The sequence below is a fragment of the Gorilla gorilla genome, chromosome 21, assembly GCF_029281585.2.
Source record: "Gorilla gorilla gorilla isolate KB3781 chromosome 21, NHGRI_mGorGor1-v2.1_pri, whole genome shotgun sequence".
NCBI classification, from domain to species: domain Eukaryota; kingdom Metazoa; phylum Chordata; class Mammalia; order Primates; family Hominidae; genus Gorilla; species Gorilla gorilla.
The window spans coordinates 49,993,632-50,008,885 of record NC_073245.2 but is presented as its reverse complement, the minus strand read 5'-3'; the positions used below and the strand labels follow the sequence as shown (position 1 = coordinate 50,008,885).

Sequence of the window (15,254 nt, the reverse complement as noted above, 5' to 3'; positions counted from 1 at the left end):
ATCCAGAAACTATTCAATTATAAGATTTTCAAATAGCAACAAAAAACAACAGCAAGACATTTTCATCCTTATTTAACATAAACTGCTGCTAGTACATGGCTTAATGCCATTCTTAAATACTGTTCACTCTTTACTGGCTTATTGTTCTGACCACTATAACCAACTCTGTGATTGTCAAGCTTGGAGAATACAAATATGGGCACGGGGTGGTGGCAGCAGCCTCTGAATCCTGTGTTTATAGCTTAGACAGAGGAGAAATAGGGACCTGAGGTTCCTTGGTACATTCTCTCGGGGAAGGTTTTTATCTTGTATTCCACATAGAACTGGCATATTTACAGCCCGCCTCTAGGACTGGTAGATTCAGGAAGGAAAAGAAGTTCTTCTGGCAAGTACCTCTAAAATTACCAACATAGAAGGAGGAGGAATACAAACTGGAAACTCATCCTCATTCCAGCCACTAATACTAATGAAACAGGGTCTGTGCTAAGCACTTGATTTCTGTATTATTTCATTTAATCTTCACTTGTTACCCTTATGAGATAGATTCTAAGAGTATCTCAATTTTACAACAGAAGAAATTACAGGCTCAAAGAGGCTAAGCAACTTTTCTAAAGTCACAAAGCTGGTAAATGACAGAACCAGGAGACCAACCTAAGTCCTGTCTTAATCCAAAACTCATGTTCTTCATCATCCATATCACAATAACTAGCTATACATGCCTAGTGCCCACTGTCCCCTCTGCCATTTCCTTCACTGGCATAATAATGAAATACTATGTATCCTTTGAAGAGTACTCAAATGTTATCTCATCTCTTAAGCCTTCCCAGAATCCCTAAGGATACTCCTTTCTCTGGGCTTCTTCAACCACTAATGGAATATTTATTATAGTGTGAAGTCTGGAGTCAGTATTAAAATGATCTAAACCAACATTTATCAACCCACCTGTTATGGTCTAGATGTGGTTTATCCCCACCAAAACTCATGTTGAAATTTAACTGACAATGTTATGGTGTTGAGAGGTGGTGAGACCTTTAAGAGGCACCTGGGCTATGCGAGATCCACCCTCACAAAGGGATTAATGTAGTCTGGTGGGAATGAAGCAAGTCTTGCTCTTGCTGGACTAGATTAGTTACCGCGAGAAGGTTGTTATAAAGCAAGGCTGTCTCTTGTGTTTTCTCTCTGCACACGATCTCTTCCTTTTTTGCCTTCCACCGTGAGTTGACACAGCATGAGGCCCTCACCAGATGGGCTGCCTGATCTTGGACTTCTCAGCCTCCAGAACTGTGAGCCAAATGAACTACTTTTCTTTATACATTATGTAGTCTCAGGTATTCTGTTATAGCAACACAAAATGGACTAAGATACTCCCGACATTGTGTTAGATTTGCATAAGTTACTTCAATTAATTCTTACCCAAGAAGGTAGGTATTAATTTTGATCTTAAAGATAAAAAAAAAACCATGTATTGAAAACTACTACAGGACAGATGCTGAGCAGCCTTATGGTACAACCATAAATTGGTTAACTCATTAACAACACTCTTTCATAATGCTCTTAATGACCAGCATGTGTCTCATGTTGATTATAGCCAGTACATGATATAAAGATGTTAAATAAATTCATTTATTCATTCACTCAATATTTACTGAGTGACTACCATGCACCAAGCACTATGATAGGCAGTACAAATGCCAAACAACAATTTCATCAAGTTATTTTGCCATCTTTCCCTAATAACTTCTATAATTTGAAATGGTAAGAGTCCCTACCACTATGATGACTTGTCAAAGCACCAAGGTCTTCTGATCAAGAACTCTTGACTATCAGCAATTCAGAGAAGAGCAGGCTAGTCTGGACCCAGGACAACAAATAACAACAGCAATGACTTTGTGAAATGAGTGTGACATTTGTGATCAGGAGCTGAGGAAGGGTCTGACTCTCAATTTAGCCACTTACCCACTGTATGACCTAAAGCCATGATTTCAATGAGCCTCACAATGACCCCATCTTCAGAATGAGAAATAACACCAAGCTTGAGGGGCTGTTGTAAGACTCAAACATGATTGGATGTGTAAAGACTCTCCTACAGGTGCTGAATATAGGGAGTAACAAATGAACATACTGGCTGAAATTCTAATGCCTTTTGTTTCAGTCTGTACCATAATCTCCCTCCCACCAGAAGTGTCTTCCTCTGTAAGCATTTCTGTTCTTGTGTTCCCTTTAACAATGAAATATTCTTGTCTAGTATGTCTTTGTAATTGTAGTATAGTTTTGTCGTAAATATCTATAAAATTGCTTTTCCCCCCATGTCTATTTTCCTACTTCTTCAAACTGTAAATTTGCTGAGGGCTGGGAGTCTCTCCTACCTTGGTGGTAACTTTGAGAGGACATGAGAATTGGGAGACTAAAGCAGAGACTTATTAAGGTTGCAGTGAAGTTCAGGAGAGATGATGAGGGCAGAGACAGTGGCAACGAAAAGGACTGGTTCAAGAGATTTTCTAAGGTGAATTCATAGGGCTGATGATCAATTACACGTGGGGAATATTAGAGTTAAGCATGGCATGTTGATTTCCACAGTGGGTGGTGGGCAGGAGGCTGGTGCCATTTACCAAGCAGAAAAGATGGCAGCAGTGAAGGAATGGATATGGTTTTGAACAAGCTGAGTTTGAATATCTGGTGCTGTCTGCTGATTATTAGCTGTGTCAACCAGAGGTAGGGAGTGAGAACTAGACTGAAGATCTGGGAGTCAACCACAGATAGATGAAGGTTAAAGCTGCAGGAGTAGATGAGATCACCCAAGGAGAATGCATGGAAGGAAAAAAGGGGAACTAGGGGAAGACACTGCCAATCTATTCAAAAACGAATGCCTGAGGGCCAGGCAGAGGAAAAGGATCTGGAGATGGAATACTAGGAAGAGCAGTCTCCCCCAGGACAAGCATTGTATTCTGTTCCTTGTCTCCACTGGATCTGTCACATACTAGGTCTTTGTTATATTTTGAACATAGCAGGAGCCCCAGCAAAAGCTGGCCTCAAACAATGCCATGTCATTACAGCCCAGCACGAAGACTTTTAAAAATGTTTCTTTTTGTCTGTGTTGGCTAAACTCCTTTCTTTTCTGACTGCAGGAAAGGTTCTGCCATTTCCTTCTTCTAATCCTAGGAGGCGGCGTGGGAGCTCTGACCCGATTTCCTCACTGTTAGGAAGATACACAAGGCAGCTGTATGCTTCCTGATATGTGGAGTCCACTGGAATCACTTACAATTCTTTGCTGATGACAGAAAAGTATTCTTTAAAGCACTGACCTATTATCAACTGCTGTCACTGCTGAAAAGGTAAAAATGCGTGTATATACCTAGTGTGCACACCACACACCTACATGCTGCTCAGTGGCTCACCCTCTTAAAGCTCTTAACAGCCTCCAGGGGAACTGTGTTAAAACAGCGCAATTAACTAGAACTGCTACAAACTCAATAACTCACATACCTAATGAAGCAATACGAGGAAAACCAGACCTTTATTAATAAGAATTTTTAAAAGAGATAAGAAGTAAAGGTCAGATGCCATTTCTGGATCCCACCTCTTTTCTTCTTCCCTCCTATTCTGAAGCAGTTAATACCAAGGAGACAATATATACTGTGCTATTCTTTTAAACCCAAGGAGGCAGCCAATCATGCTAGTGCACCCAAGGGCAAATCATTTCTTTCCAACCCATCCCCCAAGCTTAGTGCCTCCCCTGATCTATTTCTGAAGGTTTTATTATGCAAACCTAAATGGATTTCAATTATAATAATTCTTTTCCTTCCCCACCCCAAGTCACAAAAGAGGAACTAAATTACCAGCATTCTAGGTTGTAAGGGCAGTTTTGCTTTTACTCCCCTCTTTAGAGTCACCTTAATCTAGAAACTCCCATCTCTCAAGCCCTTCTGTTGACTTGGGAACACAGCTGTTTTTATGTCACTCACTACTTAGCATAGCTTGACTCCTGACATTCCCATCAAGAATGGATTTGCCCATTTGCCCACAGTTATCATGGAGCAATTAGACCACAGGCCAGTAAAACCAACCTACCCTCTCCTGGCCCTCCCACAGTAGAGGTGTAGGCATATGTGTGACTAAAGCCAGGGTGGGCAGAGGTGGAGACAGTTTAAGGTCTCTTATGGTGCCTGCTTTATTCTGGGGTCTGTACTAAGCATCTACATGTCATCTCATCTGACTCTCGGAAACACCCTTCATGGTAGATTCTAGCCTCATTATTTTACAGATAGGACAAGTGTGGCCCAGGGAGCTTAGGAACTTGCCCAAAATGGCACAACTGATAAGCAGCAGATCCATCTGTACCACCTCAGGCTGCACTGCAACTTTGGGAGTCAGGGGAAGGCCCTAAGAGGTGACAGGAGCTATGACGGGACCAGGATGGACTTAAAGAGGCAAACCAGGATGTGTGATATCATCTGAGGGACCAAAATAGATGCCCCTTTATCAAATAAGATGGACCCTAAGGTTAAGGAAATAAATGTCACCTACAGGTGGAGGGTTCAGGGCTCAGCTGGCATAGCAACTCCCTGAATTCCCATGGCTACAAGAAAAAAACACACTCTTGTGAAACTCCCTAACAATATCAGGCAAATTATCAGACCCCTCCTAACTCTGATTGGACAGAGGATTGGCCTTGCAAACATTATTTTTTGATAAGCAACTGCAGACTTCCAGCCAGTTTCAACAAGCTCAGAGAGACTGTACACAAACTTTGTGTCTTACAGTTCACCTTTTGATATAAAGAGCCAAATCCTACCTCATTTTAATGCTAAAACCCTGCCCCAGAGTGAACATGGAATGTGTTACATATGTTTACCCATTGCGCATGCACTTGACTCCGCTCATAAATATATGTAGCTTTCCCCCAAAACCTGCTGAATGTGTATGACTCTTTTGTCTAATACAGACCTTGTGAGGCCTAAAACCCAACCTGCCCTTTCGTTTTTTGAAGACAGATCACCTTTGGTACACGCCACAGACTGTCTCTTTCTAGTTTACAAACTTGTATCATCAACAAACCTCTCCTTTCTACTAGTTAGCCATCCTGTTGCTCTTGTGGACAACAGTGACAAGCCCCTGAAGCTTCACAAGAAAGAAAGGGAAGAGTATGGGGTAGCTCTCTAGAGCTTCTGGACTGGCGAGCTGATTCCCAGGCCTCGGTGTTCCACCTAGGAGCTGGGCTACCCCTAGGTGCTTGTCACAGGGTGGCCTTGCCTATAGGGAAAGTCTGTGTACAGCAAAGCTCTTAAGGGTGTGGCTCTAAAGTGGGGGTTCTGCCATAATCTCCAAGCCAATGTGACAGAGTTAAAACTTAGGGCTAGCAACCCACTCATTTTAGCATCCAAACAAGCTGGGTGAAAGACCCTTCACTCTAGGTGTATGACTGACTGACAACTATCAATCTGAACTGAAATCAACTGTATTGACTTCAACCTTGTAGGTTTCTGAGGAAAGCCCCAAACCCATGTTTGTCCTCAATGAGCCTTTCAGGGAAATGGTTGTTCATTCACACAGTCAAGAAACATTTACTGTGCATCTATCACATGCTAAGCACCACGGGACCAGGCAATGGGATCTAGAGGGGACAAGGCCATTGGTTCCATAATTTCAAGGGCTATGAAGGCAGAGTCCTGAGACCAAGAGTCCACTGAACAGAAGATTCTATCCTAGTCTACGGGTTCATGACATGCTTCCCTGAGAAAGAGACATCAAAACTAAGGACCAGGCCGGACACAGCGGTTCATGTCTATAATCTCAGCATTTTGGGAGGCCAAGGCGGGCGGATCACTTGAGGTCAGGAGTTCGAGACCAGCCTGGCCAACATGGTGAAACCCCATCTCTACTAAAAATACAAAAAGTAGCTGGGTGTGGTGGTGGGTGCCTGTAGTCCCAGCTACTCATGAGGCTGAGGCAGGAGAATCGGTTAAACCTGGGAGGCAGAGGCTGCAGTGAGCCGAGATTGCATCACTGCACTCTAGCCTGGTCAACAGGCCAGGAAAAAAAAAAAAAAAAAGGAAAAAAAACAAAAAACAAAACTAAGGACTAAGGACAACTAAAAGATAGCCAGGCAGACAGGTTGGAGAAAAATCACTGCACATGGAGGGAAGAGCATGCTGGAAGCCCGGGGGCAGGAATGAGCTGGGCATGCCCACCAGTATTCCTGATGGTCTGAGGCCACTGTGCTCTAGCTTAGCACACAAATCTGGCCCACTTACGTGAGAAGGGCTGGCACACGGAGGCCAACAAAGAGCACAGTCTTACCCAGAGGACAGGACAAAGAAACCCTGCACAGTGCGCACTGCTCTGCTCTGCCTCCATTCTCACTCTGCCATTCATGGCCGAAGGCCAGTTTGTAGGAGTGGCAGCAGCTGGCAGGGGTGGCAGGAGTGGAGGGCTGTGCTTTCTCCTTGGGGTTCACTTCTGCTCTCTGGGTACTGGTCCGCTCAGGATGCAGAGCTCATCCTCCCCAGCCATTACAGCCCGAACATGCCTTCTAGGAGACGTCTTACCAAGCCATTGCCCTCACTAACATAATGTTATCACATTCCTAATGCGGGTACTCTAAAGCAAATGTACTGTTACCAGCATGCCACCGGGCACATTTTTCAGAAGAAAAGCAGCTGCTCACTGAATCTGTCACTTCCTCCTCTTCTCAGTGCCATGACCACAGAGCAGGAGCCTGCTAAGGGCTGTTTTCCTTCACACTCTGTTCCAGCACACTCAAGATGCAGCCTCAGGTCTCTCAGTGGAACCCAGAAGGTCAGCCACAGCATCCACCCTGAGGAGCTTCCTGGCTCACAGGCAACCCTGACAACCAGGGCTTGTTCCTGAGAATCTGAAGGTGTGGCTATCAGAGCTTCTAGTTCACTAGTCCACTTCCCTCATCTTACAGACCAGAAAGGAAAATGCAGTGAAGGGAAGTTAAGCCAAGGTTCCAAAGTCGCACACCTAGTTAGCTATAGAACCCACAGCTCGGCTGCCTTCCCAGTTCATCTCCTCTAAAAAAAAAAATAAGGATGCCACCAATACTTCATAGGTTGTGAGTTTTAAATATGACAGCGGATAGTGCAGCCGGGCCAGGAAAGTGGCAGGCTTTCACTAAATGGTGACTGTCTGAAAAGTTTATCTCCTAGACCTCCAGGACCCCCTCCATTCCCTCTCCCAGGGACTCATTTTGCTGAATTTTCAGTGGGGAAAATCTAGCACAGGGTTAACATATTTATAGCTAGTGTTTGGTCAAAATGAGTTAAACTGAAGTCTCTACTTGTTCTCAGGTCTCTAGGCCACAGTATTTGCAAGGCCAGTTCCTCTTTTGCTCCAGCCAGATTTCCTGTTGTCTCTGGAGAGCTGATTTGATAGAGAAGATATCACTGAAGATAACCACTGAAGGTAGGTCACACCACCTTCCCTTTAGCCACTCCAAGTTGGGAGAGACTAAGCCAAGTCAATTGGAAAAGAGAGAGGCGGGAGTTCTCAAACTTTCGTCTATGAGGATGAGGAATGCAAAAGATCCTGCAGATACCCATGCCAATTCCACCAAACACTGACAAAAAAAAAAGCCTCCTAAACCATGGGACGAACATTGCTTCTGAGAAAACAGCCAAATGAGCCAGTCAGCTCAGCTTCTCCTCCTCTCTCAACACACTACCTCCCCACTCCTCTCCACCCGCTCCCCACACTTTAAAATAACCATCCAACCATGTAAATTCCCTGGTGCAAGTGTCTGCCAGCCTCCAGCAGAACTGTCAATGCTCATAAATCCCTGGCCTTCCAGATTGCACTGTGGCTATTTATTGGGGAGAGGGCTGCAGCAGGCCACTAGACAACAGCAGGAAGAGACTGGCCTAGCAGTAACTACTCTGGTTATAGCGTCGCAATTCATGGCAGCATTTTGCTGGGAGTGTGCACCATCAGGGAGGAGAAACATAAAAGGGGAATTTGGGCTATAAATAGTTTATTTCGGCAATTCCTGATGTTGGCTGAATCATACTTTAGTACAGAAATACATGAAAGCACCACTCTGGAGGTGACATGTGTTGCCACCTCATTACTCTTTTCAAAAGGGTCTTCCATCAGAGAGACACCTCGCTACAAATTATAGTGAAGAAAACAAAACCCTCACACACGGACTTATTAACAGTCCAGAAGGAAATGGAATGACCAGGATTCAAACAAGCAGAGAACTGGTGCAACAAAGGCTATCAGTGACCTGGGGTCTCTTTTTCATTCATGAAAAATAAGAAAATAGTAAGAAAAAGGTAGCACTCTTCCCCTCTATCCCCCAAACACGTCAGAATTTTTCAAAGTAGTTCACATTTCCCTATTTCTCCTAATGCACCTAAATTAGGCTGACTCCTCCAGTGAACCCTACCTTCATGTTCCTTCTCAGTGGTTCCCACTTTCTTGATCTTCCTGGGAGATTTCATAAAGAGGGGAAAGATGGTTCGTAAGCCAAGAATGTCAACAAACTTATGGCAGTTGTCTGTGCCTTCGGGGCCAATCATGGCATGGTCCAGCACTTTCAGGGCACTGCTCCGGGAGATCTTCTTTTCCCTGTGAACAAAAGAGGTTTCAGATAAGGTATTTCATGGTGAAATTATAGTGCTTAAAAAAAAAAGGGTTATTTGCTGCCGTACACATTATATATCTAAATGGAAATATTACATACTTGTTAACAATTAGGAGAAGACGTCTACAATAGGGTGGACAAATTCTTACAGTCAGAATGATAAACACAAAAGGCAATACTCAAAATTCTTTATGAAGCATTACCACAATTACACATGAAAAATGTACATTAAAAGTGACTGGAAAGAAAGAGACTAAAATTATAAGAGATTATTTCGGGGTGTTGAGATTACAGACATTTCATTATTCATTTTTCTTTCTTTTTAACAGCTTTATTGAGACAATTCGCATACTATACAATTTCTACCATTTAAAATGTACAACTCAATGGGTTTTAGAATATTCACAGATATGTCAGCTACCACCACAGTCAATTATAAAACATTTTCATTGCCCTGAGAAGAAACTACATACTCTTAACACCCCCTACCCTCTTCATCCCATCCTGGCCCTAAGCAACCACTGATCTACGTTCTGTCTTATAGATTTGCCTATTCTAGACATTTCATGTAAGTAGATACCATATATTATGTGTTCTCTTATGACTGGCTTCTTTCACTTGGCAATGTTTTCAAGGTTCATCCACGTTGTAGCACATATCAGTACTTCATTCCTTTTTATTGCTGAATAACACATGCCACAATTGGTCCATTTATCAGTTGAAGGACATTTGGTTCGTTTCCACCCTTTGGCTATTATGAATAATGCTGCTATCAACATTGTTTCCTTAGTTTCATTTTTGGATTGCTCATTGCAAGCGTATAGAAATACAATTGGTTTTATTTCCTGCAACCTTGCTAAACTCGTTTGCTAGTTCTAATAATCTTCTAGTAGATTCCTTAGGATTTTCTATATAAACTATGTTATCTGCAAACAGATAGTTTTACTTCTTCCTTTATAATATAGATGCTTCTTATTTCATTTTATTGCCTAATCGCCCTGGCTAGAACCTCTAGGACAATGCCCAATAGCAGTGATGAGAGTGAAAATCCTAGTCCTTGTCTTAGGGGGGAAACATCCACTCTTTCACCATGAAGTATGACATTAGTTATGGGTTTTTTGTAGAAGCTCTTTATCAATGGCTGAAGAAGTTCTCTTCTATTCCTAGTTGAACTATTGGTATGAAAGAATGTTGGGTTGTGTCAGATGCTTTTTCTGCATCTTATTTTTCCTTTTTCTATATCTCAGTTTCTCATTTTTCCATAATGAACATATAGAATTAAAAAACATAAACTATTTTCAAGAAAAAAAATAAAGGTGTTTTTCCCTCTTGAAGCAAAAGGTCATAGAATAATAGTGCCACTGGCTGCTATTCTTGCAGATACTTCCCTAGGGAGCATAATTTTTCTACAATCTTAAATTATTCTTTTAAATACTCTGAAGTAGACAGAAGTAAGTCAGTCATTTCCTATCTTGCTACAGCTGGTAAATTAATCAACCAAACCAATATGCAATATTTACTGGGCACCTACTTAGCACTGTGGTAGACACAAGAGAAAACAGTAAGAAATGGGTTCTGCTTCCAGAAAAAAAGCTAAATCTGGGGAGACCAAAGTAATATGAAAGGATCAGAGAAAAGTATAAATCAGCATATAATTTTCCCCATGTATTATTCAATCTACAAATATTTACTGGATAACTCTCACATGATTGGGAAAGATTGCGTCCCAGTTCTCAAGCAATTTACATTCTCAAGGCAGGAGACAAAGAGAAATTGAGATACCTGATAATGGTTAGTGTCAAGGAAGTAAAACAAGGCCATGTGAAGGAATGACTGGCGTGGATCTCTTAGATTCAGTTATTAAGGAAAGCCTCCTAAGGAGTAACATTGTGTTGAGAACTGAGTGATAAGATGAATCAGTCATGTAAATTTTAGGGGCAAAACAACATTCAAGACAGGAGGAACAGCAAGCACAGAGGTCCTGAAATAGAAATGAACTGTAGACAGGCGACTGGTGTGTCTGAGGTACGCCAAGGAGCAGAGTGTTCCTAGCTTCGATCAGGGAGGGAAACATGGGCTGTATCAAAGGCCACAAGGCATCCAAGTGAAGAAGTGATTCCAGGAGTAAAGTGGATGCAATTCAACATGTTGGTTCTGAGATTGCCATGTGTTACATTAAAGTGAGAGAGACAAATTACGTGTATTTGGGAGAGTGTGGGAAAAGAATAATATACATGTAAATATTTAAAATAAATGAACAAAAAACTAGGTAACAAAATAATAAGTTAAGTACAGTGGGCACACAAGCAGGGAATACTTTAGTTAGAGGAAGGAGACAGTTTCTGAAGAGATTCCAGTCTGTCAAAAAAGCAAAATAAACGGCCACCAGATTTCACCATCAGGAAGACACTAGCAACCTTCCAGAAAGCAGTGGTAGGGCAGAAGTGGAGCGAAAAGTAAAAGGAGGTGAGAAAGTAAGAAGGGTGAGTGTAGGTTATGCCTTAGTAAAGCCTGGAGGAGGAACCCCAAGAGAGGGAAGCCGGGTCAAGATTTTTTTAAACTACTATTTTTAAGAAAAGCTAATGGTGATGTGGAGACCAAAGATAAACAAGGGAGAAATAAACAGCTGGAGAGAGGTGACTGGTCTTGCAAGAGAAGGCAGTATTCATCAAAAACAGGGTAACAACCCAGAGCCTTTCATCCAATTTCTCGTGTGAAAGCCAAAGAAAAGGAATCAGAAATAATATCCCCTTTGGACAGTCTTTTGTAGACACAACACTATTAAAACACTGCACTATTAAAGTGCTACTGGTCACAAAGAGTGCTATCCTGGGTCAGACTAGCCAGCCAGGACTGGGTCCCAATAGTGGAGGAAAGGAGAGTAGGTACAAAGCTTGCTGACAGTGCCCCTTGGAGCTACAGGCCATCCTGGTTTACTTAGGACTGTTCCACTGAAAGTAACACATCCCAGACTTCTCAATCCTGGGCAAAGAGAGAGCGTTGGCCATCCTACTTCATGCTAACCTATTCCTATCTTTATTTCCCTTGTGGATCAATCAAACAATACAAAGATTCACAAATGCCCATCAATCCAACTACTGAGTTTCAAAGAAAAAAAAGCATATACTATTGAGCATATGTCTTTACGCAGCAGACATTATGCTAGCCGCTAGGAGTTATAAGGTCCTTGTCTTTAAGCAATGTAAGAAGAGGTAAATAAAAATGCTTTCGAAAGTCTGAAACAATGGAAATTAAGTCCAAGATGATGAGAAGAGGAGATAATTTGCCTTGGGAGAAGTCAGTGAAGGTGTCAAATGGCAGGTGACTTCTGCACCGAGTCTAAGGAATGAGTATTTGCCAGGCAGAGAAGGAAGAGCAAGGACACTGTTGGGAGTGGTGGCTGTACAGCATGTGCAAAGGTGTGTGCAGCCTGTAGGAGTGCGCCAGCCAGGGAACTAGAGGTAGTTCCGAATGGCCAGTGGTGGAAGATGACTGAGGAGAGGCGGCAAGGAACACGGTCATGACAGGCTCCACACGTGCTGTCAGGGAACCCAGGCTCCATCCTGTAGATGTCGAGAAGGCGTGAGAATTTCAAACAAGGGAGGGCCCTGGACAGATACATTTTAGAAGGCTTAATCTGGCAGCAATGTGAAGAAGGGACGGGAATGACAGCGCTTGGGGGTAAGGGAGGACAGTTAGGAGACTCTGGCAACAACAAAAATGAGAAATGACCAAAGGTTCTGACTACAGCAATGGTATGAAAAAGGCCTATTTGAGAGAAGCATGAAATCTTAAATATGAGGAGCCAGGTAAACAAGGCTCCAAATTCAGTAGGGAGGGATTTTTTGTATTAAGATGAAAATTCTAACAGAGACTTGTTTTCACTGCAGCTGGACTTCAGCATCTTACAAGCTTGAATTTATAAAAGTCATGACTAGGACAGATAACCATGTGAGCAAAATTTAGGAAATTGAGATATAATATCTGTATTGTTTAGTCACTCAGGAAAAGGCCTCTTGAAATGAATGGCAGTCATAAAATAGGGCACCTTCAGTTACCATTCAGCATACGCTCAAACCATTTCACAAATAACACAGAACTGTTTGAAATACAATTCAAAAGACTCCGGTGTAGCCAAGCCTCTCTTTTTTTTTCCTGCCTAAGCAAATTCAACAAACAAAAGATTTTAAAAGTAAAATCCTTCTTGAGGTAGGCAGTGTAAGACACGTTTAGAGGGGGCAGTAATTGCATATTGATCACCATTTAGGCAAGCAGCATGGAGGTGAACTTTGGAATATTCACTGGGCTTGAGTTCAGGCTTTTAGCAATCAATAGCTGTTTGGCCTGCCTTTCTTGGGTTGACTTTATTTGAAATATTTATTCTACTGGAGGACAAGTAGTTTATCTTAGTCTTGTCTAGGTTCATCAGGCTGTCGATCACGCCAGAACCAATGTGAATGCTAGCCTCTATAAAACTGGGGGGTTGTGGGAAATGGTGGAGAGTCATCCACTGCTCCCTATTCTGTTAACAGTGAGCCTTCTGATGTGGGAGAAAACGTTTTCTGTTGTAGTTTTAATTAGCTTATTCTTCTTTATTATGCAAAAACACTTTTGCTATAAACACAGATTCTGAGTATGATTTTCTTTGTTCATTTGTTCCCTCATCAAATATTTATGAGGTACCTAGCAGGTGCCAGATATTAAGTCCAGGATGCAGAGACAAGGCACAGCTCATTGCTTCCAAGGAGTCTGGTCCACAGGGGAGACAGACATGCAGAGAATGGGCAGACTGAGAAAAGCTAAGTCCTACGGTGGAAGTATATACAAAGCAGAGTGAACGCAGGAAGGAGGGCTGACCATGTCTGAGTCAGGGAGGACTTAAAAAGGAGATGATGCCTGAACCAAGCTTCAGGGGATGTTTTTCTTGGATACGCAAAGAGGGAGAAGGTATTTCATGCAGAAGGAAACAAGAGCACATGCAAAGACAGGCGTTAAGCATGGGACATTTAGGGAAGTGGAGCATGGTACTGCTAGAATATAAAGAGTAACAAGAGGGGCAGCAACAAAACAGAAGACAGGCTGACTTTTGTGTATAAGAAAGATTATGCTTGCCACAGTGTGTTGGACAGTAACGGGGATGGGGGAGCAGAAGGAAGAGAGAAACAATATTAGAGGCAGAAAGACTGGTAAGAAAGGCAGGGGTGCAAAGGGTTGAGTTCTGATTGAACCTGAGATGCCTGTGGAACACGGCAGTGATGTCCAGCTTGAACTTTTATGTCTGAAGCCCAATAATGAAGTCACCAATAGGGAAAATTTTGAAAGAGTCATCAAATCTATATGCAGTAATTAATCCATGGTGTGAGTAAGATTACCCTGGGAGGGTACAGAAAGTATTCAGAACAGAAGACTAGGACCTTGAAGGAAACTTATTTGAAGGACAAATGAAAGAGGTAAAATCCTCTCCTTTCCTGGACAAGGGAGACTGAATAATTAAAAAAAAAAAAGAAAAAAAAGCAACAAGGTGTTTTTTAAAATATTCTGTGAACCATAAACTAATCCTGGCAAGAAATACAGATAATGCCACATGAGATCGTATTTTCTTTGCTTTACAATGTGCATGATGAAGTTCACTTACATTAGAGTCTGAAATACAAGATCACTTTACAGGATCCAGGATTTCTATGAATTAGACAGTAAGATCAATAAGACCACAGCCAGAGGGTGGGGTGGGTGGAAAAAGAAAAACAGAAACAAAAAATAAATAAATAATAAATACGACCACAGGCAATTTCAAGTTACTAATATGGTATCACTAAATGCAGTGATAGGAAGAGATGTGCACCATCAGCTCTCATGAACCTACATGAGCCGGCTCCAGCACATCACTACTCACATCACCCCCACCGCCCACCACAGACCTCACACTTGGCCATGTGACTGTGCACAGCCAATAAACCGTGAATGTAAGTAACATGTGCACTTCAGAGGAGAAGTTTTAAGATTTATTGCATTATGCAGTCTCTTCCCTCTACCATGAGACAGGCATGTACCATGAAGCACTGCTCCTTCAGCCTGAGTCCTGAAATAAAGAAGGTGTAGAGCTGAGCTTCTGACGGCCAGTGATGAATGAACCATAAGTGAAAAATAAACACCTGTCATTGAAAGTCCTTGAAATTTTGGGCTTGTTATTCCAACAAATAACCATGCTATGACTGACGCCTGATATGTGATAGAGCAAAGTTGCTAAATATAAGATCAATATACAAATTAATTGCATTACTATCCACCAGGAATAAAGAATAAGAAAATGTAGCTTGAAAAGTGTCATATACTGCTGGACTTCCACTCTGGGCCAAAATGGGGTAACAAGGACTGGATTTACACCCTCCCTAACCCTGAAAGTTAAAAAAAAAAAAAAAAAAAAAAGATGAACAAAACAATGGTTTTTAGACACTTGACATCAGGAGGGTAACACATGCAATGAGCCCAAATGACTGCCTGGAGAGTTTCCAGGCCTCGGAGAAGGGAGGAGACAGAGCTAGGAGTCCGGCAGACCAATGCAGCTAGAGTTCACAGCAGAGAGCTGCACGGAGATCTGCAGAGGGCCCCTTCCAGTCTCCAGTACTGACAAGCGCAAGCATATGAGGAA

The 15,254-nt window shown here is 42.3% G+C and overlaps 1 protein-coding gene across 3 annotated transcripts in view; it reads right to left on the bottom strand.

The window, feature by feature from the left end:
• CTNNBL1 (catenin beta like 1) overlaps window positions 1–15,254 on the bottom strand; it is a 176,591-nt gene that overhangs the window by 60,534 nt on the left and 100,803 nt on the right. For all 3 annotated transcript variants that reach the window (XM_004062122.5, XM_055373497.2, XM_063702283.1), the window contains one exon: window positions 8,408–8,589. In XM_004062122.5, the coding sequence (XP_004062170.1) occupies window positions 8,408–8,589 (182 nt within the window). The remainder of the gene's footprint in view (window positions 1–8,407; window positions 8,590–15,254) is intronic.